At 41.0% G+C, this 24,252-nt stretch overlaps 2 protein-coding genes across 2 annotated transcripts; one reads left to right on the top strand and one right to left on the bottom strand.

Annotated features, from left to right (window-relative positions):
* The first annotated feature begins 6,932 nt into the window (after window positions 1-6,932).
* gas1b (growth arrest-specific 1b) lies at window positions 6,933-9,031 on the top strand. Its single transcript, XM_079656807.1, has one exon. The coding sequence runs from the start codon at window positions 7,368-7,370 to the stop codon at window positions 8,139-8,141; it is 774 nt and encodes a 257-aa protein (XP_079512933.1). The 5' UTR covers window positions 6,933-7,367; the 3' UTR covers window positions 8,142-9,031.
* A 5,410-nt stretch (window positions 9,032-14,441) lies between these two features.
* On the bottom strand, window positions 14,442-22,482 carry c9 (complement component 9). Its single transcript, XM_079659128.1, has 11 exons — window positions 22,330-22,482; window positions 22,133-22,223; window positions 21,522-21,672; window positions 21,301-21,442; window positions 20,707-20,845; window positions 20,379-20,603; window positions 20,056-20,296; window positions 19,848-19,967; window positions 16,152-16,327; window positions 15,380-15,605; window positions 14,442-15,287 (listed from the first exon to the last, which is right to left on the bottom strand). The coding sequence occupies exons 1-11, from the start codon at window positions 22,395-22,397 to the stop codon at window positions 15,136-15,138; spliced, it is 1,731 nt and encodes a 576-aa protein (XP_079515254.1). The 5' UTR covers window positions 22,398-22,482; the 3' UTR covers window positions 14,442-15,135.
* Between the last annotated feature and the right edge of the window lie 1,770 nt (window positions 22,483-24,252).

Below are 24,252 nucleotides of genomic sequence, written 5' to 3'. Positions count from 1 at the left end.
AGACAGGGGAATTTAAACTCATGATAATGAGAAACAGGTGGGAACAATCAGGGGCGGGACCGACGCTGATGAGCACAGGAGACACAGAAAGGATGCCAGGTGAAAACAATCAGGAAGCCTGGAATGAGAGATAAATGGTGAGTGAGAAAACAAACATAAAGCAACATGAACCTCTCTAACATTTCTGTCGGTGCACAACAGTATTCTATAGTAAGGCCTTTCCTGCACCCCCCCCCCCCCCCCCCCTGCATCAGCTGTCCGACAATTAGTCTTTCCTAGACAAAAGCAGAACAATGTCTTATTAAAATAACATGGTTTTTAAAAAAAAAGTTGTAGAAGCATACCTATTATAAAATATAATATTGGATAACTAATCTATTCTTAGTATAAATGAATAATGCATGATATAAAACAATATCATCTTAGCACCACTGTTTTGTCCTCCCTTTCTGCTTCATGACAGGTCAGTACCTGTTGTTGTCTTTTGTAGCCCTTCCTTGTCTGTCTGATATCCAGTCCATGTCCAGACAGGCTCTGTTTACTTTACACTCTGATGAAGAGTGTTATAGTGGTGCGTCTGTGGTGTGTCTGTGCAGCTGACAGCTTACTCAACAGCCTCCCCCTCTCTGCAGCCCACGTCCATTTAGCTGGATTGTAAGAAAGATCACAAAGACAATATATCCTCCAATTAGTGGTTATGCAGAATATTGGAAAAATACAGTACTTGATTATCTTTGAAGCTATAGCGGTCAGTCGATCCATCACTTTGGCTTTGGTCACTACTGAAATATTTCAACAACTGTTGGATGTTCAGGCATTCATGGTCTCCAGAGGATTCATCTTACTGACAAAACAATTTCACAAATTGGGATCAATAAAGTACTATCTTATCTTATCTTACTGACTTTTATCCTCTGACTTTTCCTGTAGCTAAACTATAAGGTTGGCATCTGTGAATTTAGGGAAATACCTCAAAATGTGGTACTTTGAATGTATTGCTAAAAAGCTAAAGTTAGCATACTAAAATGCTAATGTAAGATCTTGAAAATCAGCTTGTTACCACTGCCCTTGTGATGTGTTAGCATGCAGATGTTAGCGTTTAGCTCAAAGTAGCAAAATGCCTATCCCAAACAGCTATGGCTGTATAGGCTCTATTCTAGTTTTAATACTTTTTGCAGATATTACAGAGTTAAAAAGCCGTGAGAGGAAATGGAGATGAGCAGGACATGCAACAAATATTCCTAACTGTAACTATATATTTATCTATCCAGCCAGAGACTTCAACTATTTAAGATTCTGTCTGCCAGTTTGATTACCATAAAAAGGTTTTATAACTTCAGTCATCAGACCACACATTTGACTTAGCATCCCACCTCTTGTTCAACTCATCAGCATGGGTTTTCTCAGCACACAGACAGTATGCAGACCCACAAAGCCCATGTTTAAATTAAACATAAACTGTATCCAAGACCACCCTGACTGAAGCTAACTGCCAAGCCAAATAATGCCTCAACCTTCAGCCAGAAAGAACCCATATTAGTACCTGCTACTTTATACTTCATGCATTCCCTATCTTGTCAACCCTGTGAAATGATGTTATTTTGGAGTTAACAGTCCAATTTCCCTTCGTAGAAAACATTATATTTTTGTACATCCAAAGTATAAAATTCAAACTGACATCTGAGAGAGTCTCTGGTTACCCATAGTTCCAATGTTGGTTTGGAGAAAACTCTTGTCTTAGACTGTAACCAAAACTGTCTAATAAAGCCAAGTTGGATAGGAGAAACCATTACTGCAGTTTATAAGCCAAGTGAAGTGTTATGTACAAAGTTATGTTACTAGGCAACATTAATGCTTGCATTGCACAAAGCTAGGCCAGTAAATCCTCTCATGTTTGCCTTTGATATCAGATTTTTATTAAATGTCCATTTTCTCATGCATGTCTTTAGCATCTGCTTAAAAGAGAATCTGAGCAAAATAGCTGGCAATGGACAGAGCAAAATGATATTCTAAGAAGATATTTCTTGTTTTGTTTATGATGTATCGAGAACAGTAGTAACCATGATATTTAAAATAATTGGGAAAAAGCCAATCTATCCTTCTTGTCTTGATATATGTGATTGGTACAATAAAACCGGACCACCGCTGGTGCTGTACCTTAAGGGTTGTGTGGGTGTGTTTGGATTAAGAGCATGTGGTTACTGTCACTGAAGACAGCCTCATCTGGACTCTGACCACCAGACTCTTCATAAACCAGAGTTTTCCGCTTGTAGGATGTGTGTTACATTTTAGGAAAAATAACTGTTGTGTAAATGGAGGATATCTTACCACCAAACTATAGGCCTTTCAAATACATGAACAAAACACAATATATACCAAAGGATGCTCTTGAATATGTTTGCATGTGTATGGATAACATGAGAGATGTATAACTCCTCCTATGTAATACACTTCTGCAGGTATTAAAGATATTTTTCTGCCTTTACACTGAGACGAAATGATATACACTTTTTCCAAATGCATCTGCAATTGTTCAGCAGAAAATCAGCCCACATGTTTCCCATGTCTGGTCTGAAGTCCTAAGAATACTTATGAGGTAGGCAGGAAGATGATCTAGTACCGGTGGCACATTCTTTTCATCAAACTTCTTCAATTTTGCTTAAACATTGTGATTAGTCAAATGTCAGTGAAGCCTCAAGTTACATCTCGTTTTTGTCCTCCTAAAACAGTAGCTACGCCTTACAGATTGAGCACAAATGTGCCCAACATTGGCAGGATGCCAGAGGGACTGTTACAGAATGCTCCACAAAAATGAAAGACTGGCAATATGTATACTCAGAGTAGTAATCCCACAATGATCCCTTCTCGCTGTGACTAAAGTATCTCATATCTTTTAGGAAAACATCACCTTTTTGTTTGTTGTTTTACTTGAGGGTGAGAGTTGAGTGGCAGCAGCCACATGTAGCAAAAAGACAGGAAACCGAGGAACACAGCTTTAACTTTTGACTAATATAAGTGGAATCAATCTTTACATCGATCCCAAACATTGTCTATTTTTAATGTCCTCCTTCATAGATATTATTTTGGCCACAGCAAAGGCTGTGGTGCCTGATGAACATGTCTGTCTTTATGTTTCTGAACATGACATAGCACTGATATCGCTTAGTCAATTAAACAAGCCTCCTGACTTTAGACACAGTATTTGAGTTTAGAGAGGAGAGGTCATGTTTCAAACTAGTCTTTTTTCCATTCGTAAAAGCTACCGCACTGATTTTGTACCCACGTATCCTCTCATTACCTGTGATGAAGTTTGTATGGGTTTATTATCTTCCCCTCTTTGAAGAGAAATGGCTCTGTTATCTTATCATTGCCTGACCACTGTTATAAGTGTCTCTTTACTGCAGGCCTAAGAGTCCCTGGAGAGTTTCCATTGTGCCTTATAACACACATTTTACTACATCTACAGCACCCACTATCAATTACCAGCCTTTGTGATAACAAAACCAGTGTCTTCCTCTCTATCTGAAGTTTTACTCCCTGTTCCAATCTATTCTACAGTCCCCTCTGCTTTTCTGCAGAACCCTAAAGTGAAACAGCCAGAACATTCATCTTTTTGTAACATTATCCAGCTTTACTCCCTGTCTTGATGCTATTCTTTTCTGCGATACAAGCCAGAGGAATCTGAAATCCTTGCTGATTGGAAACCAATACAACAAAACAAAAAACTTTCCGAGTATTCTTGCCTTCTTTACAGCCACAATGTCCGATGTTTGAGCTTGTGGCTCTGTTCTCCTCTGTGAGTTCAAATTCCTGCTATGGTGTGTGGCTTCCCCCAGAGAGATGCTCTCTTAGATGTGGTACCATCCTGAAAGATCTCGGCTGAGATAACAGTATGGGTTGTCTTAGAGTCTGGAAAGACAACATACGGACCACATAGAGAGGATATTATGTTGGCCTGCCAAGAATATAGAATTGATAGCAGAAAGAACATTAACCAAAGTCATTTGGATGTATCTTCTGGGAACAAAGAATGTCTGTATGCCATTTAAAATAATTAATGTTGTAGATCTTATGCTATTTGGTGGTACTATATGAAAAGTTGGGGATTTCTAAAGTCAGCTTCATCCTACCATCTTTACTAAATGTCATGATGATTCATTTAATAGTAGTTGACACATTTCCCACAATAAAACGAATGTGAATATCAATGTGGGCTACAGCAAACTTCAAAGCATCACCGTAGTCATTAGGATCCATCCTCAGGAGATTATGAATTTCTGTACACAATGTTGCAATCAATCCACTTGTAGTTTGATCGACAGGCTGACATAATGATGCTATGTGGCTAAATGATCTTTGAACCATGTGATCCAATCCCTCTCGTCTGATCTTTAAGGAGAAACCAAACTACTGCATTGTCTTGTTTTTGACTTGATTCAAGGGGACACTTATACTGCTCTTCATGACTATGCATGCAAGTTATGTTCTTGTTTTCACCAAAAGCATATGAAATGTTCCCTTTCATGTGAAAAGAATGGAGACAAAATATGAGTATGTCGAAGGCAGACATCTGAGCGGTTTTCAAGAACCACAGAAAAATGAATAAATACAGGCAGAAAAACAGTCAGCAGGTTTAGTATTGATTCCTTTTCCTCCCTCCCCTCTCTCTGCCTCTCTCTGAGCTTGGAAGCACTTGAATACAAAGTTCAGTGAATTGTTCTGGCATAGCAGCTTGTGTGTAATGACTTCTGACAGCAGTGGAGACAAACTGAAGAGCATGTCTGTCTCTGCATTTACAAATCCACTCTCAGGAACCGCATTCCAATTCTGGAAACACTATTATATGCAAGCCGCCATGAACAACCGCATGTACAGGATGCACATCCGGAGGTACTCGTTTGAAATAAATAGAGGACAAGACTGCAAAGGACACTGGCCTCATATTTCCCTGAGAACAATCTTTGGTGTACAAGTACAGAATCTTAGTGAAGTATTCAAGTAATTTAAGAGGTACAGATTGGGGGAGAGCAGTTTGCCTCCTCCATCATACAGAGCCACTGGCTCCACTGAATCTGGCCGTTGTTCTCGTCTGGATGCCCTCCAACACTGATGGGATTTTGGTCCTGCTAGCATTATCAGCTCCTTCTTGAAAGTACAATGCGATTGAGGCCAGGGTGTGTTCTTTGGTTTGTTGTTGAAAGAAAGCTTTGTACAAGTGTGTTGCTCGACAGAGGGCAAAGTTAGAGATACCAAAATGCAAGTTTCCCCTTTGTGGGAGGAATAAAGTAGTTCTGATTCTGATTCTAAACGTTGCACTAAAGTGGAAAACATGTTTAATCGTCACGTCTACAGCAGTGACAGAGCAGCCATATCTGTCTGTTAGGATCCAGTTTTGGCCTTCTCAGTCTGTTCGGATGTCAGGCCCTTTGTAGTTAATGCGGACCCATGCACCATTTGGGCATTCTCCAACCTCCACTTTGATGTAGCCGTAAATTGAGTCTGCAGTCGGTTGCTGTGGTATGCCAGCTGGAGGAGGTGGAGGGGGGTGTTCTGGGTTGTTTGGTTAAGAAACTCTTCTGCACTTGTCTTGACTCCTCTCTAATCTTTCTAATTGGAATCGGGGGGTCTGAGGGTCCCCTGAGAGCTGCCAGATCTCTGTGGTCATAGTGTGGTGATGTGACGGGGTCAAAAGAACAGTTATACCAACGACTGAGGGCTTTTCTTTTCTAATCTTTGTTCTGCTGGCCTCAAGGCCGCAGATCCATTCTGTTTTCACTCCCTGCGGCTTCATGTTTGTTTACAGTGTGTGGTTGTAGTTGTTATTCCTCTTCACAACCTTAAGTGTTATTGTTAGGAAATAGGAAATACCCTTTACCAAAAGGTAAAGTACTAGGTCATTAGGATTTCACACCGCTGCTTGCATTTGCACTGAGGAGCAGTACAAAAACGGCCAAATGTGTTTTTATTCTTTTTACATATCATGTGAAGGCTTCTGGTTCTTTCCCAGCTCCATATCAGGAAACCATTGGTCTTAAAACTCCAAGCTGTCACGTCTTTATTGGTGTTTGCAAATGTGTATGTGCAGTGCTGTATAATAGCTACACAATAAGGGCTTGCTATATTTCATGGTGGAAAGAGTAAGACAGGAGCTGCATGTGTTATAACAGCTGTCGTCTCTCCCTGCGGGGAGGCAACACCATGCTAGTGTTTTCCAGAGAATCTGTGCTTTATTATATACGGCTCTCAGTGCAGGATGAGCAATTATTCAAGAATGAGACTACAGCAGTCAAACTGTGTATAATGAGAATTAGAAACTTTGTAGAAGCATAATTAAAAAGCAAGAGATTATTGGATCATCTATCTACTTTTAACCCAGTACATTTAGCGGGTTTTGTGGACTTTATACTTCTATAGTTACCCTCTGCTTTGAATAATAATATTAGCATTACAGATTATAGATTAAAATAAAATGTAATACTTTATTAACCCAAGATGCAACATTGACAGGCTACCAAGTTGTATATACAGTAGTTAAAGTTAGCTCCACTTTTACCAGCTGCAACATGCAATTATTGTAATTCAATACAGACTAAATCAATTTTGCATAATAAGTACTTTTGCTTTTTCTTCATTGAAAGCATGACTTTTACTTGGGAAGCATTTCTTCACTTTAGTATTTCAACTTTTACTTATATCGAAATCTGAGTCGACTTCCTCCTCTATCACTGTGAAAAATAGCTATAACCCTATAAATATATATGAATCATTCATTTAAATTGTGGGCCTTCAAAAAGTCATTTTCTATGATGATGAGATGATACAAACTAATGCTAGTTGCTGAAAGTTTCCTTTTACTCCAGTTTAGCTTCTGCACCGCGCCCGTGTGTGACGACAGAATCACAACAGTAGTTTGGACCAATCAGAGGCGAGGGTTGCAGTACCCTTATCAGCCCATCAGCACAGCCTCATCACAATGATCTGCTACTCAGAGGCTGGATGCGAGTTGGAAAAGAAAGCGGTGACTTTGGGATAAATTGCGGTACTTTGGAGGAGTTTGGGAAAAAGGTCTGAAAGTGAATCCTAACTTTTCCTCGTCTTTGTCGGTCCTGAACGACATAGTTGTTCCTATGAGTGTGAAACCTCCGGGACTGGCGAGCACCGGCAAACTTTTTCTGAACTCTGAAACTTTTCGATCATGTTGTGGCCGTCCGTGTTGTTGCTGACTTTGTAGCGTCTCGCTGACTTCAAGTCCCCAACTGTGACATGATATGAAACCGTCTGGGAGTATCTTATGTTTTGACGCAGCGTGATGGAACTACAGAAGCCCACATGAAGTCTAACCTTTTTAAGAATCAATCTTCCTGGAAATGGCAAGTCGTTCCATATTGATGGAGCGGACAGTGTTGATATGCAGCGTATTACTCCTAATAATCGGCCTCTGTGTAGGATCTCCTAACCACAGTCGTCGGCTGGTTTGCTGGAAAGCCATCCTGAAGTGCCACGGAGAGACGGAGTGCCATTACGCTTACGACCAGTACCTTTATGCTTGTTCCTCTGTCCTCAGTGGGGACTGCAAGAAGTGTCCAAGCCACTGCATATCCTCTCTGATCCAGCTCAATATGACCCAAGGTGGCCCGGCTCTGGAGGACTGCGACTGCGCCACGGATCCGGTGTGCAGGAGCACCAAACAGGCCATCGAGCCGTGCCTGCCGCGGACCAGCACCGTGGGCTGCACCGAGGCCCGGCGGCAGTGCGAGGGGGACCACCACTGCAGCTCCGCCATGAGGGACTATTTATTCCACTGCAGGAAACTTTTCGGAGGGGAAAGGTGCTCGGAAGACTGCCGCAGAGTGATCTCCAACATGCGCACAATGCCGAAGGCGCAGCAGCTCGACACTTGTGTGTGTGATGGCACGGACAGGAACATTTGCGAGTACATAAAAGTCAGCATGAAAAAATTCTGCTCCGATTCCAGTGATAGGTTCGCGGGAAGCGGATTTTCAGACACTGAGGAAGACTCTGAGGACGATTATATCGACCAGGAGGAATATCTATATGAGGAAAACTCCAGTGCCTCCCCACCTTGTCGGACTGTTCTAAATATCCTGACCACCATTTTGGTTTTGACCAAATTTATCTGAAAAGCAGAAAGTCAGTGGTCTTGCTCAAAATCAGCTCCCTAGAAACGGTCTTTCTCCCGTAAACTAACATTTGGGTCTTTTACTTTCAACGGTAGAATTCAGATTTGTATCATACGTTTATAAAATTCAGGACAGTGTTTATCACTTAGTAGCATTTGGTATGTTTAAGTGACGAAAATGACCATGTTGAAGGAGCCTATTCTGTGTTTATTAGCTATGTAAAGATAAATTGTACAGTATATTGTATAAAACATATTTTTGTCAAGATATTTCTATATGAGTGACAAGAGATTTGCACTGTATGAATAAGTGAGCTCCACTCTTTAACTGCATTATGATCACAGAGGAAAGAAAATAACTGTGCCTGAAAGTTTTACTACTGGGTTTATTCATCCTGACCAATTCAGAGGTGTGCTGGGAAAGCAGAGCAATTTTCTTTTACCCGCCTTACAAAGACTTTCTCCACAATCCCTTCATTCAAAACGTCAAGTTTTTAATGAAAACAAAGTTTCTGTAAGCCCCTGCAATGTGTTTAAATCCCAGGAAGGATAATGCTGAAACAAGAAGCTTTTGAGAGTGATACACTTGACCTCGTAAACATGGATGTTTGCTTAAGGTATCAAGTGTTAATTCTTAAAAACTGTTCAAACAGACGAGAGAAAAGGTAGACCCCTCCTCCTGGGGGATTGCAGCCCAAATGGAGCCAAGAAGCTGTTGGCTCAGTTTGTTTATCCTCACCCCGTGTGTTTGTTTGAAGTCTTCACAAAGACACACTGAGGGAAAGAAAATGTCTGTGTTTGGGTGAGTGGAGATGTTAAGTGCCCATTATGAACACACTCCGCTGAATGTACATGCACATTAAATAAAAGAGAGGTTTTTTTTAAATAATTCATTTGGATTCTTTGTGGCTCTGTCTTTAACTTTTGATCGTACATTTATTTCTCAGTTCATTTGAAAGTGTCAGGTTTGACACATTGATTTTAGAACTGTAAAGGGTTATTTACACTAATCTGTTATTTTTCTCAAAGTTAAGTAACTAAGGTGTGTTTAAAGATCACAGTAATAGTTTTACAAAGTTAAAATCAGATTTGTTTTACTTTTGCTTTCATTTGACAATTTGTTAGGATTTGAAAATATAACTGGACCAGCCTTTAACACAATTATTCACCAGGTCAGAAACTTGCTTACTTGCTTTTAGCGGCCTTAGCCAAAAACATTCCTCACAAGTCAAAGTCCTTTAGATGTTCTTGATATTTACCCAAGCTTTACTGTCATGCACTTAGGTATCAAGTGTTTACCTGCTTTAAAATCTTAAAAATAACCCTAAAGTATGATAAATCAACAACAGTTCCAAAAAAAACATTTCTACACGGTGGTTCCAAAGAAAGATTACTTTTACAAAACAGTGCTTACAGTATAATGGATTTTTTTTTAAAGATTTCAAGCTACATAGTTTGATGTTCTTTGAAATAAGTGATAGCAGTGATGGCGTATCCGCCTGTTTACATGCTTGTGACTCCTGTTATGAGTCTGTCAGCTCTCTATACTCACAGAAAAGCCAGCGTCCCCTCCTTCACTTGTGATAATGGGTCTTGAAACTATTGATGGCAGCCATGTTGCTTTTCAAGGAAAAGAGATGGGCCCTCCAGCCCATTTATTGGAAGAGAAGTCGAGTGGCACCTCTATTATGGAGATGAAAAATACACAATGGTGCAGCAGCACAATGCTGGGGAACTTCATTCACTCTGTCACCCTTTTCAGGGAGTGGGGGAGCACGGGGAGACAGCTATCCCAGAGGAGTTATGTGAGAAAGTTCAGCTTTATTGCTCAGTCCAACTCCTGCTGATACATTTGTTTACCAGTTAGTTATCTTACAATTAGATGAAGTCTTCTCCCACTTCTAACATATTCTGCACTCTTTATTATACTATATGACTCAACTGAAAAACACAAGCTATCATCAGTCTTTAAACAGTCTTCATAAAAACAGAACCAAATAATAAATCCTGCTATGGCAGCAATTGTAAGAAAAATACCAACAAAGTGAAGGAGTGCAGGCATTTCGAGGCCTTTTGTTATGAGAAGCAAAAGCTTGACACTGTCACTTTAAGAGAGAAGGCCTCTGCTCCAACCATTAATTGTAATGCCTTTTTATCATTGTTGAGGATAATGAACGGATGAGAATCATATGGGGCCCCAGACCATACTTTGCCCTGAAATGTTTTCAATTAACTTTTGGCACCAAAGGAAATAGGAATGTTTTTTTTTTTCCAATAGCGAAACAGAAAAGAGTCAACTGGGGCCTTTGGTGCAGGGACCAGAACATCATTAAAATTGCCTCATCATAACTCACAGTGGTGCTTGGCCCACCTCCCCTCTACCCCGCCCCAAACCGTCCTCCTCTAGGTTACACCAAGGAAAAACAGGCAGCCCTACTTTGGATAGTCTTTGCAGACAATATCTCTCTGTTGGCCACTGGTGCAATGGGAGTGTTACTCACTATTTCCCCCTACTACGTCATTTTATTATCACAGTGAATGTACATTAAAATGACTATAAAAGCTTTTGGGAAGAGAAATTCTTTGGGACTTCGTTTTGTCAGTTTCTCTCAACTTGTTATATCACAGACCCTTCGTGCAAATAGTGGAGTAGTACTGTCATGACCATTGTTGTTGATCTATGATGTTAGTGTTGGATTTCTTCATTGTTAGATTTTACTATCATTTTTTGGAAAGGAAAATAATTTAAAACATGTTTGCTTATCCCAGCAAGTCAAATGTTTAAAGCTTTCTGTTTGTATCTTTTTCAAATCATCATAAAAGTAATATTTAGGTTTCTGTTCGTCGGACAAAACAAAAAATCGTCTCCTTAGTCTTATTGAACTTGTATAAAGCATTTTTTTTCTATGTTCTTATATAATAAATAATACATTCAATTTATTTAGCGCTTCTCATCTGCCAAGACAAATCCTGAAGCGCTTATTATTATTCTATATCTTATAGAATAAATTATAAGTCTATTAAAAAAAAACTAACCATTTATTGAAGCTCTATAAGATCTTAACTTAAAAGAAAATACGCCCATTTGGCAACTGTCTTGAAACAAGACTAAATTACTTTTGCTGAACAGTGACTACTTTCCCCAAAAGATACTGATAGATAAATATCCTGTGGTTTTCTAAATGAACCATTGAAATGTATGTGTAAGATGTGATAAACATAGTGTATCAGTATAGAGGGTTGAGGGAAATTAGTGACTTATCAGTATCTAACGTTAGCTCCAAATTAGCCACCATTAGGTCATACTCATACCGTACAAAATCAAACTGTAGCAGTCAAAACTTCTGAGTATATTGGATTTAGCAAGCGTGAGTTGTATTGCTTGTAATCCTTGAAATAAGTGTGTGATTACCAGACTCTTATTTCAAACTTATTTTTGACTGGAAAAATTGACTGAAAATAAACAAACTTAGCCAAAGTGAAGTGAAAAACCCCAGTGACCCACAATAATTGAAGGCTGGGGGGTGGACTTGAGGCAGGCCGTACCCTGAGCTTAGAGGTGGGAAAGGTGGAGGAAGGGTTGATTTATGATTGAGGTTTAATGGGGGAAGGGAATGGTATGGGAGAGGGGCTGCGCTGGGTTGAATGTCAGGGATTTCAAGCCTCTGAATAATGATGCAAAGAGGGAATATTTAATCAGCCAATCAGATTCTCTATCTGCCATGGCTGCATAGGAGTTGTCCGTTTCCTCCCCTGATTCCCTCCTGCATCCAAAGGTGGCCTCCTGGTGTAAGGTTTTAGGGAGTGAGCGAAGAAGAGGAGGAGGGGGGAACACAAAACATAGCTGACAAGGGGGCATAACTTCATTTCCACGGTGCTGGGGCAGCTGTGTGGAGTAATCTGCCGTAGCAGCCTTCTAAAACTTCAATGCCTTTAGTGACCCAGGGTAGTGGGGAGGGGGCACCTCCAACTGTGTCTAGGCGTTTAGGAGTGCGAAGGGGCTCCTTTCACACCCTTCTAAGGGCTTTTGTTGAAAAAATATCCCTTACCACTTCTTCATAGAAAGCAGGGACTATATGTTTATGAGATGAGACAACAATGGTTCCCCTTTTGAGAGCTAACCGTGAATTCATTTGCTGACCAGTTGCAAAGCAAGGAATTTTAGGATTTTTAAAGTTAAAACAACTTCATGTTTTCTGTTTGCCTACATATTTTACCCATTTTAAGATGTTTATATTTTTCAGGACATTATTTAGAAAATAAGTTGTTCAGATGTACAAATTGAGATGTGTTTCACCCACTTAATAGAGCAGGTCTATATTTGAATAATAAACTCAAGTATCACAAGTTTCTGACTTTTGAGATCATGTTATCTTTACATTTTCAGTTGTTACTCAGTTTCTAGTATGAGGTAATATTAGTAAAAAGAGAATTGGGCAGTCTATCGATGAAGAGGGGTTCATTATTTTGTGCTAACTGTTCTGTTGAAGGCTGAAGAAAGAACAAAACATTTTAGGCTAAGATAATGGCCCGAGGCTGAGGTGCTGTCCGGAGTGAATGGGGTCTCCCTGGAGCTCAATAAGGTCCCAAAGTTTTACTCCATTATGCTGACATCCTAAAGGCCAGGGGCTGCCACCCCCAATGGTTACCTCTCAAGTATGCATTCATCACCCCCCACTACACACACACACACACACACACACACACACACACACACACACACACACACACACACACACACACACACACACACACACACACACACACACACACACACACACACACACACACACACACACACACACACACACACACACACACACACTCAGGCATAGCAATTCAGATTTTGCGAGCATATTTCCCTTTTACAGGTCTGTGCACATTCCTATATATTGTGTGAGACTGTCAGCAGTTGCTCAGCAAAGCGTCCTCTGGCAGGAGGATCTCCAGTCATGCCTGCAGTGTTGGAGCTAAAGGACTAAATCCATGAGCAAACATGGTTATCAAAAGCTGTTAAGCTAAGCAAATATGACATTCATCCTTTTTGTCCATCATGAGAGCAACTTTACAAGCATGAAAGCCATATCACAATGGTAATGATTTTAATAAACCCTTTTATCAATAGACACTTTATTATCTACACCTGTGTTTTTCTAATATTAAAGATATAGACTCTAGTTCCATCTCCCATTGCTCCCCGGGCGCTGTACAATAGCTGCCCACTGCTCCTGGTACTAGGATGGGTTCAAAGTAGAGAACACAATTTCACTGTGTGTGCTGTGTGCTCTGCATGTGTGACCATTAAAGAGGGTTTCATCCCTCCAATTCTTCTTCTTCTATCTTAAATTCTTGCAGTTTTTTTTTTTAGAACTTTAATGATTTGTCCCAGCATAAGTTGACCATATAAATTCCGTTAATTCTAAGCAGATAAGATTCATGTGTTCATAGGCCTATGTGAAAGTGCATTTAGGAACGGTAAATACATAAAAATGCACATATGTTTTGTCATGTTCATGTCCAACACCTTAATCCCTCGTTGTCCTCCATACGTTTTCTGTCCTCCCTGTTTCTACTCATCTGGTTCTCATTTGCAGAGCCTGGAATGTGTTCATGCTTTTAAAGATGAGTTATTAGCCTATTAGTATGTACCTCAGACAAAACTATTATAACTCAACTTATGTGTTGAGACACTCTGTTGTTTTTAGTCAAATATCCACAACTTTGTTTTGGATCTATACGACTGACTGATTAATGATTAAATAGGACATGCACTTTTTGATATGTAGTATTGATGAAAATATGTTCCTGGGCTCACAACTTTGACCCAGTTTATCAGTTTGTCCTACCCTCACTGAGCACAGGCTTGCAACCATCCACTGCTGTGCTCTGTCTTCTGTCTCCCTGTTCCTGCCTGTTGGCGTCAGCTGATAGAGGTGATATAGAGCTTCATCTTGTTATGCACAATGTTGATTATTCTCTCAGAACTAGGTAAATACATGGGTCTAGGGGTAAAGATCTTCAGAATTGGTTTGGCAACCGCTATGTCACCTCGTGGCTCAGCACATGTCTTGTGAATTCTCCGGTCGAAGCTCCATATAAACCATCAGTGTTTTCCATCAAAGTTCCTGCTCTCCCTGTGTTTCTCTGAGTTTTGTCTCCATTGCTTCAGAAGTTTCCATCACATTTAGCGCTGTAAAAGATCAGAGACTTTTGAATAAAATGATTTGGGGAAAGAATTTAAAATAGTTTACTGTTCCGACAATAGAGCAGGTATGATTCAAATGTACAGTATAGAGCAGAGGACTGAAGCAACATCTTTAATACATTATACACGTTACACTTGATATTTGTGTTGTAGCTGTTAACTTTCCTTAAAATGAGTAACAGTTGTACTAAAACATCTGTAGAAGACCTGTGTGTTAGGTTAATGTAGGTTTCATGGATCTTATTTTCTTCTAGTATGTGTACATATTCACAATTAAATGGTAATCAAAAAACATATAAATCCCAAAACTAAACAGAAACATCTATCCACAGATAAAAAAACTCAGATTTTATTAACCATATTATCAATTACTATCAATCAATCAATCAATGTTTATTTATATAGCCCAATATCAGAAATGTTACATTTGTCTCAGTGGACTTCACAGTTTGTACAGAATATCAGTATGACAATACGACACCCTCTGTCCTTAGACCCTCACATCGAGGAAAAACTTCCAGAGAAAACCCCACAGTTTAAAGGGGAACATGGGAGAAACCTCAGGGAGAGCAACAGAGGAGGGATCCCTCTCCCAGGACGGACAGACGTGCAATAGATGCCGTGTGTAAATTGAAAAGATAATACATCTACTACCGTCAAGATGGCTCTTATCTGGCTCTTATCTCCTAACTAAGCGTGTTAAGACCAAAATGTTCCTTTGTTTTTATCTCTAAGACATAAAGGGTCTGTGTCCATGTGTGTGTCAGAGACATTGTTGACATGTATTTTCTCAGCAGTGTTCTTCACTCTTGATGTCTCCTCTACACATGGCCACAGGAAGCCCGTCGGTGTTACAGCTGCGTGTCCTGGCCCGCTTCGCCCCGCTACAACTGGACCAGCTGGACCAGCAGGACCAATTACCCTCCTGATTCACAGCAGGAGCTGCAAAACATTTCCCAAGGGTTTAATGTAATGACCTAAAGGGATATTAAGGCCTTGCTGGTACATGTGGTACTGGTTCTGTTTACCCTTACCTGGGGTTGTAGACTTGAAATTCTGGCAGGCCATGCCTTCAAACAGGGGGGGGCACAGACAGATACACTTCCCATCCAGCAGAGCAAGAGTGCCTCCATTATGACAAGGCTTACACTTGCACACGTTGTACTCTGCCACGTATTCTGTGGTGGCCTGCTTCAGGTTGGATATCCTGTAGTTAGCATCTGGGATGTCCAATGGAACTAACATATAGATGTTTTCAGGCTGTCAGAAACAACACAAAAGGAGCATCACTGAACTTGCCATGATATAAGGAACAGAACATTTTCAAAAGGCATGAAGTCAAGTCAGCGTTATTAAAAATTATCCGAAGGGGGAGACGGATGTCCGCACAGAAAATCCATCCAATAGCTGTTGAGGATTTTTACTACAAGCATCAGATGTTGGGCCAATTCATCGAGTTGAGATATTTCATAGGATAAGTGATACATTTGACGCCATGTTGGTGGTGCAAGATTCAAATTCAGAGGAAAGCTAAACTCATCCTCTGGAAAACCAAGAAGTCTGTTAAAAAGTAATCCAATAGCTGCAATAGTGTAGTCTGTATCAGAGTGATGGCCTTACCATCCCTACATTGTTATCATAGCATGACATCTTTAATGTTACTGTTACAGCTACACTATGCCAATCAATCTTTCTTTTATGAAACATTCCATTATTTTAGCTGATGTTTTCTCCCGAGCGTCTTATGATCACATTCAACCATGTGCGTACTACCAGAAGAAATGCAAGAAAGCACACCATGCTCACCTCACTGGTCAGCAGTGCAGGGGCCTCAGCGATGGTCCGGGCCCACTCCTGATACGTAGCGAGATCCATCACTCCTTCCTTATTCAATTTAGCCCTCATACTCACAGCACTTTGTAGAGTGCCACCTTTGACCGATGTCAGCACTCTGTCCACCACTGCTTTTCCGTGAGTTTCAACTGTGTGGCAACAGGGGAACACTTTTGGTGACTTTCACACTCATATATTACCATAAACCCTACTCATACACATCACGATTACTGTGCTCTCAGTCTACTCACAAGGCTTGGTTTTAGAGGTTAGGCTCAGGCCACGTTTACACAGAGACGAAAACGAAACTTAGTCGATATCCAAAAAGTATTCCGTCCACACGGAATCGGCTCAAGAAACGTGTCCGTCCACACGAGACCGCTCGACCCGCTGGAGACGCTGTAGTACAGTGACCACCAACTGGCGGCCCGCCGGCCACATCCGGCCCGCCAGACATTCTCATCCAGCCCGCACGACGGGGGTGACTGTGGCGTTGGCGGAGTGTTTACGTTTATTGCGTTCGTTCACCCCCCACCCATTTTTTTTTACAACGTCTCGTGAGTAAGGTGCAGTACCGGAGTCCAACAGAGAGGCAGCAGCTGCGGCACAGTAGACTGCGTACTGCGAAACCTTCCATGCCTTGAAGAAGAAGAAGAAATGATCCTTCGTTGTGAAGAGTCTGCTTTGTGTGTGTCACTACCCGATCTGCAGCTCTGCCTGATCTGCAGTGCGCATGTGCGAGATGGTCCGCCATATTGGACAACTACGGACGGCAACCCAAGTAGGACAACATTGACACAGTGGCTTTTGGCAAAGCTCAAAAATAAAACGAGAGATGAGTTATTGTTATTACGACGTGACTTGACTATTATTTAACAACTCTTTTTATTGGGTTCTTTTATTTGGGGTTAAGTACATTGTCAGAATAAGTGAGAAATGAATTTAACTTCTGTTAGACAGCTATATGCCATACATTTTTGCACACATTCACAGTAAATATGTATTCAGTATGATAGCTGTCTAACAGAAGTTAAATTCATTTCTCACTTATTCTGACAATGTGCTTAACCCCAAATAAAAGAACCCCATAAAAAGAGTTGTTAAATAATAGTGAAGTCACGTTGTAATAACAATAACTAATCTCTCTCGAGTTTTCCTTTTGAGCTTTGCCAAAAGCCACTGTGTCAATGTTGTCCTACTTGGGTTGCCGTCCGGAGTTGTCCAATATGGCGGACCATCTCGCACATGCGCACTGCAGATCGGGCAGAGCTGCAGATCGGTTATGGCTAGAAAGGATCCGTCTAGTGTAAATATGACGTCATGTTCTCGTTGTAACTCTCGTTGTAATCGGAGCGGCTCGGAAACACATCTACAGCAGTAACATGATGCAACATACACATTAATGCAGCAGCAATATTAATAGAGAAACATCAGACTTAATAGTAAAACACTGCAAGGGAACATTTTATTGCACCAGGAGCTATCTTGGGACTTTTACTGCGACAACGTTGACTTGCCTGTGAATAAAAAATAAACCATAGTGTTGGTGATCTACAGTGTTGTCATTCTTCTTTGAACACCAACAAGACCGCTAACACCCTATTTCAACAATCACACTCCCTGTCATTGACATAATTAATACATAGTTTAGCTTCTCACCATCATTTGCTGTGGCCAACTGATGTTAACGATCGTAACTGAAAGGCTGCCTGCTAAATGTAAACATTCAGCCACGTGACACTCAGCCAAACTCTCGCGAGAGTTTTACACTAGACGGATCCTTTCTAGCCATAACCCTGCAGATCGGGTAGTGACAGCGCGCTCCGCACCACAGCAGTATGCCCGCTGCGACAGTCCAACAGAGGCAGGAGCTGCGAGACAGTAGCCTAGAAGCAGGGTTGGGTTGTAACCATAACGGAATACATGTAACGGCGTTACGTAATCAGAATACAAAAATCCACGGTATAAAAAACTATTCAGCTGGCGTTACATTTGAAAAACGAGTAATCTAATTACAGTTACTTTCGTAAACCTGAAGTGAATACATTTTGGAATACTCATTGGAATTATTGGAGGAAAAGTTCCTTCACAAAATCTAATATTCATTACCGGCAGTCTGTGTGCACACTGCACAGCGCTGCAGCATGTCTGTGTGAGCGAGAGAGAGATGTAGCGTGTCTGTGAGGCCCCGCCCCTGCACGCAGATCAGAGAGAGAGAGAGATCTCTTAAAATATTTTGAAAGTTAGAAACGGAGATGGTTCGATAAAATGTGCAAGATAACGTTTATGTAGCGTTTATTTATTGTCGAAATTATGACATTTCATAACGGGATCAAATCAAAGTGAATGGACTGCTGCTGCTGAATGCATGGGGCAAGTGACTGGAAAAAGTTTTAAAAGTTATTACATCGTTTCAGATAATAAATAATAATGATAATTCATTCTATTTAGGCGCGCCTTTCAAAGCACCCAAGGACACCTTACAATTCATAACATATTCCAAGGAAAGGTTTTAAGACAGTACAAAGAATGCAGTCCGGGTGATGTTCTTTATGTTTTTTATGTTCTTGATAAGCCATTAAAACAGTCAAATAAGGGTCTCCTGTTCACCAAAACATACCCATCTGTTATGGAAAAATGAAAGTCTGAGATATATCACAGAAAACAGAACAAGAAACGACAACTCTACCCTCTGCTCACTCCTTTCCTGTAAAATACAGGTCCAGCCCACACATATTCTCTATCAAGGATGGTGCTACAGGCCGCAAGGCAGTGCACTTACAACTACAATAAGCATGTTAATACATCTCCGGCGATCCACTAGCTTCCCCCCCCCCCCCCGCGGTGGTTTTGAAATGCTCCCGATTTCTGAGGTCTCAAGGTTGGCAAGTATGCATGTAGTTCATGTAGTTCTCCATGTCCACTTGTTGCTGATGGTTGTGGTAGAGGAGCTGTAGATTTTGCACTAAGATCTGTAGCATGGTCAGTAGCGTCTGGAGCACGAAAGCAACCCTGTGATCCGCCATTGTTTTTGGCGAAACACATCAGCAATGACGCGGGTGATGTGGGGGTGAGCAGCAGAGGTGGGGAGAGGCAGGGCTATGGCGTCATCGTTATCAGGAAAAGATCGTATAGGACGTACACACGGAGCCGTTTGGCCCCCCAGAGCATTTCGTCCACAGATCTACCCACCTTGAGAGCCGTTATCGTTTGAGGGCTACGTTTCCGCGGTTCCGTTACGGCCTCGTGTGGATGAACCGTCCATACGATAGAGAACTGTAGCGGATACAACCCGTTTCGTCTCCGTGTAAACGTGGCCTCAGATTATTGCAGGTGTGTTTAAATACAATTAAGTTATGGCCTTTTTTACACAAAATTCTCCAAGCTTTTCCTTGCTGAGATTTGTCAGAGGAATACTTCTTAAAGCAGCTAACAAAACAACTATACCCACTCAATTTGCCTAAGTTATAGTGAAGCTGCATTTAAGCATGGCTGTGTATTTTGTCCTCAGTGCAGTGTAGTCCCACTACCAAGGAATTATTGTATGGTCAGTATTGACAGGAGGAATGATTGAAGATACAAATCTCAACGTACATGGCATGTGAGTATCGTCTTGTATTAAGATATATTTCACAAATCCTATGATCAGGTAAAACGGGGAAAGCTGACCTTGGTCTTTGTTCGTTACGTCATCACACTCATTGCCTTTCACGTGTCCCTCAACCTCTCCCCCAAAGTCTGCGGTGATGCCCAATTTGATGCATTCCTGAATCTTTCTCTCTGTCAGATCTGCAAGAATTATGAAGTATTTAGGATGAGTGCTTATTACTTTTTAACATTGTGCAAGAATACATTTGGTTTGAGTAGAGACACATACTTCTGGCCTTTATGGTGTCCTGGTTGAGAACATAGATCAACTCATATTCACCGCCTGTCTTCCCATTTTTGGTGTAGTGAGTACCATAGTCCTCCAGGAAGGCAAAATAAATACCCTTCTCATACCGCAAAGGCAAATATTTGATATGGTCCAGGAATTCATTGGCCGTTTTCAGTTCACGGGAGCGCATCCTGTAGGTGCTCAGCTGCACCGTGCCCTTCACCCGCATGAAGCTCTGGTTCTGTGTGTGCAGGAGAAACGCATTAGGAAATACACATGGGATCTATTTGAGATGGGTCACACAATAGTGTTTTTTTTTTTACCTTGATGACCGAGATCTCTGAGACATCCTTTATCATTTTTTTCTTCTCATACTCATACTCTAAACCCACTTTTGATGATGTGCCCTCTGACATGGATTCCTCAGATGGGCTGAATTTGAAAGAAAGTCCGGCATCAACTTTAGAACTCATCTCTTTCAGCATTTCCTTCAGGAGGCTGTGTGTGTTTTCATAAATCTCTCTAGAAGATGTTTCTTCCACTAAAGTCTGGAAAACATGGAGACAACATTTTATGAGTGCAGAATTATCAAATCGTCTCTGGCAGCACGTACATGTTCAGGGTAAAGTAGGTGAACCGGTTTGGGCTAACCTGATAGTTGAGCACACCGACATTCCAGGGAACTCTATCCAGCTTCCCAGAGTTGGGATTCCTCACTCGATCACACCTCCCGTTGAAGTAATCGTTGTTGAACGGGTTCATACGAGGATCTGCACCCAGAATGTTGATTCTGGTGCATGGAAAAAGTTCATGCTTACAAAAGTTTAGGACACATGATCTATTACTTGCATTCAACTGAATAGTTTAAAGTTTTGGGACATTTTTACACTTGGACAGAGTGAGGCTTTCTCCTGCTTTCAATCTTTTTATGCCAAAAATAATCTGATATTTATTCTTATCTAACTGCAAGAAAGTGACTACATATAGTTCCCAAAATGTCACACTATTGTTTTATCTATTATTTACTTGCAAAGCACTTTTTTGTTGAAAACAACTAGAAAACATAAGAAAGCATCTCCACTGACTAATACTTTGATTAATAGGAGTCCCGTATTGTCACAATAAATGGACCGATATAATGTAATATCAGTGTTCTTCCCTGCAGTAACAATGCCTTCATTTAACTTTCATATTACTGTATATTCACTCTGATTGCAACTGAAACGTCTTTTTAATAACTCTTACCCATATCCTGCTGTCCTGCCTTGCTCATTATTGTCCAGAACGGATGATCCACACGGTTTGTGCACAGGATCACAGTCCTCATCTGATCCATCTTCACAGTCATAGTCCCCGTTGCACATTAATCTCTTCTTGATGCAAGTTCCTGTGTTGATAGGCATGTTATAGGCATTGAAAATAAATAGAGGTATTGTTTAGAGGTGAGTAAAAAGCAGCTGCAGTACCTGACTCGCAGCGGGACTCAGAGTCTGAGCAGTTGGAGGGGGGGGGCAGCTCACAGGCAGCGTCTGTTACACAGGCCTCTCTGTCCCCCAGGGACCCCTTGCAGGACTCTCCCCCAAACTGACCGAACACTTCCACACCTCGAGCCCGCCTCTGAGGGGCACACATGGTATTGCACTTTGTTAAGCATCTATGTTAAACAATTGTTTTGTGTATTTATTACAAGCGGAAAACAGTGGAGAAGCAGTGAAGCTGCGAAAAACGTTTAAAAAAAAAATTCAGGCACTTTGCCAAAACAAGGCACAGAAAACACGCACAATTCAGGATGTCTTACCAATGCAACTATTTAGTCAATAGGAAAAAATCAGTAAATTATTGAATTATGTTAGTTAAATTTGTACATTTTACAGCCACTGCTTTTTATGAAATAGGTTTTTTGGGTAAAACTGATGTCAGGAAATGAAATACTGATTTTAACTCAACTTTGACCATGTAGTTACTGGGATTTGGCTATTATGCTATACAGGCACTCACATGCCAGCTAGAACAATATTTTCATTAGACTCAGTTGAATGTGGAGTTTTGTAGTCTCTGACACTTTTAACGGACTCACTCTGGTTTTCATGCAGGTATCACAAGGACTCCACTCTGACCAGCGGCTCCAAACACAATTCACTGCTGTTGGGTCAGGAAGATCCGCTCCCCTGAAATACACATATTCAGTGGTGCAACATTTAGCCTTGTACCCAATCTTAAGGTGATACAAATTAAATCCTTCAAATGAAAATCATGAAATAAGAATATACATACATTCCTTCTCCCAGAAGTGTTAGAGTCAGACAGAGGCTACAGAAGCCCAGCTGCAGAGCAGTCCTCATGATGAACCTTTGAAGAGACAAATGGTGTTGTGAGTCTGTCCCTGATGAGTCTTTAAAGCTACCTCTCTGTCAATGATTATTCAACTGCAAAAGGGCCAAGTTGAAGTCAATAGTTTGGATTTCATGTTGACTCATTGCTCGGAAACTCCAAAAAGCAGTGTTGAAATGTTTGTTTGAGTTGAATCATTATCCAGTCTTAGTTCTTCAAACTCTATGCAAAGCCCCAAAAAACATGATAATCAGAAGATAATTCATTTCTTCTCATTTCTGCAAAACTGTTATTTAACTGTTGACTGTTCCTTTAGTTATGTGCTGATCAACCTCTTAAGGCCCTTACACACCAAGCAGTCACCAGAGAACTCGCCGATGCCGACGCCGACTGTTGTGTCGGCGTGTTCTCCTGCGTCTTGGCCATGTGTCGCACTGGAACACACCGCAAAGACTTCAGCCGAGTACGTACGAACTGTGCATGCGTGAGTGGCAATAACTCTCCTTAACAGCAAGCGGCGGTAGTGTGTATTCGTCATTAAAAACAGGCAACAAGCGGAAGACAGAAAAGAAGAACAGAATACGTGATATAAACAAACAACAAATAGCGTGTGCGTTCCATTTTCACTCTCGTCCATCGAAAACATGCCTCATGCGGTACTGGAGCTATCAGCCATTGAGTTTGGGCGACAGGGCACGCTTCGTCGTCCGACTAACGAAAACGGCCGATTTCGCCATGGTGTGTCAGGGCCTTTAGGCCCCACGGACCCGGTGTTGCAGTATAACTTGAGTCATGACAACTGGCGACATTCTATTATTTTCGTCATAGGAACCGGGGCGTGTACATTGAGGACCCATTGTTGACTTACCAGGAAATAAACATGTTGATCGCCTCGTTTGTTGTTTACGTTCATCTTTTGCTATATCTGCCTTCCTAAGATCACTTTGATGCACATTCAGTACTCGTATGTGAGGTTGTGGGGGAGAGGTCGATATCGTGACGCTTACAGGGAGGTATCGAATATTACAAAGTAGGTGACTGTGTGGATGCCTGTTCAAAACATTGCAAACTTGAATAAATCATTTAAATTATATATTTGTGTCCGACTTTCAATTGTACAACGTTCTTAATGTGATGTATAGTAGCTTTGATAGCTGCCCATACCTTCAGACAGCCTAAAAGTAAAACACAAGTTGTTTATTCACAGCCCGAACGCTCATCGAGATGACTGGATCATCTATGACAACTTGTGATCAGCTCCGATTAAATTGTGATATCAATTCTGTAGCTATTCTCCAGGGAGCATGTTTTTTTTATGAAATACCTGTATCCCTCTCATCACAACAAGACTCTACACTGTGCAGGAAAAACAATTACATACATGAAAATAACCTTGATGCATGGGAATGAAACACACAAACTATCTTCGTGGCTAATACTGATATGTCACAGTAACGGTCAACCACAGAAAAGTAAGTCCAGCGGGGCACACGTTGAATACATATAAAACATTTGTACATCGTTCTTAATGTGATGTATAGTAGCTTTGATAGCTGCCCATACCTTCAGACAGCCTAAAAGTAAAACACAAGTTGTTTATTCACAGCCCGAAAGCAGCATCGAGATGACTGGATCATCTGCAGTGTTGGGCAAGTTACTTCCAAAATGTATGTATGTATCTGTATGTGTACACACACACAGTTTATTATTTCTGTTGGGAAAATACTGAATGTCCTCTTCCAACATAAGAGTAACATGAAAACAAAGGTATCCCAACTGTAGCTGTGAACATGACAGGATGTATGATTACCTAGAAGAGCATCAGGTCTGTTCGAGGCATATGATAGCTATGTGATTAACATGATG

The sequence above is a fragment of the Notothenia rossii genome (genome assembly GCF_949606895.1).
Source record: "Notothenia rossii genome assembly, chromosome: 11".
In the NCBI taxonomy this organism is placed as follows: Eukaryota; Metazoa; Chordata; class Actinopteri; order Perciformes; family Nototheniidae; genus Notothenia; species Notothenia rossii.
The sequence above is the reverse complement of the archived record's forward strand: the minus strand, read 5'-3'. Positions and strand labels throughout refer to the sequence as shown.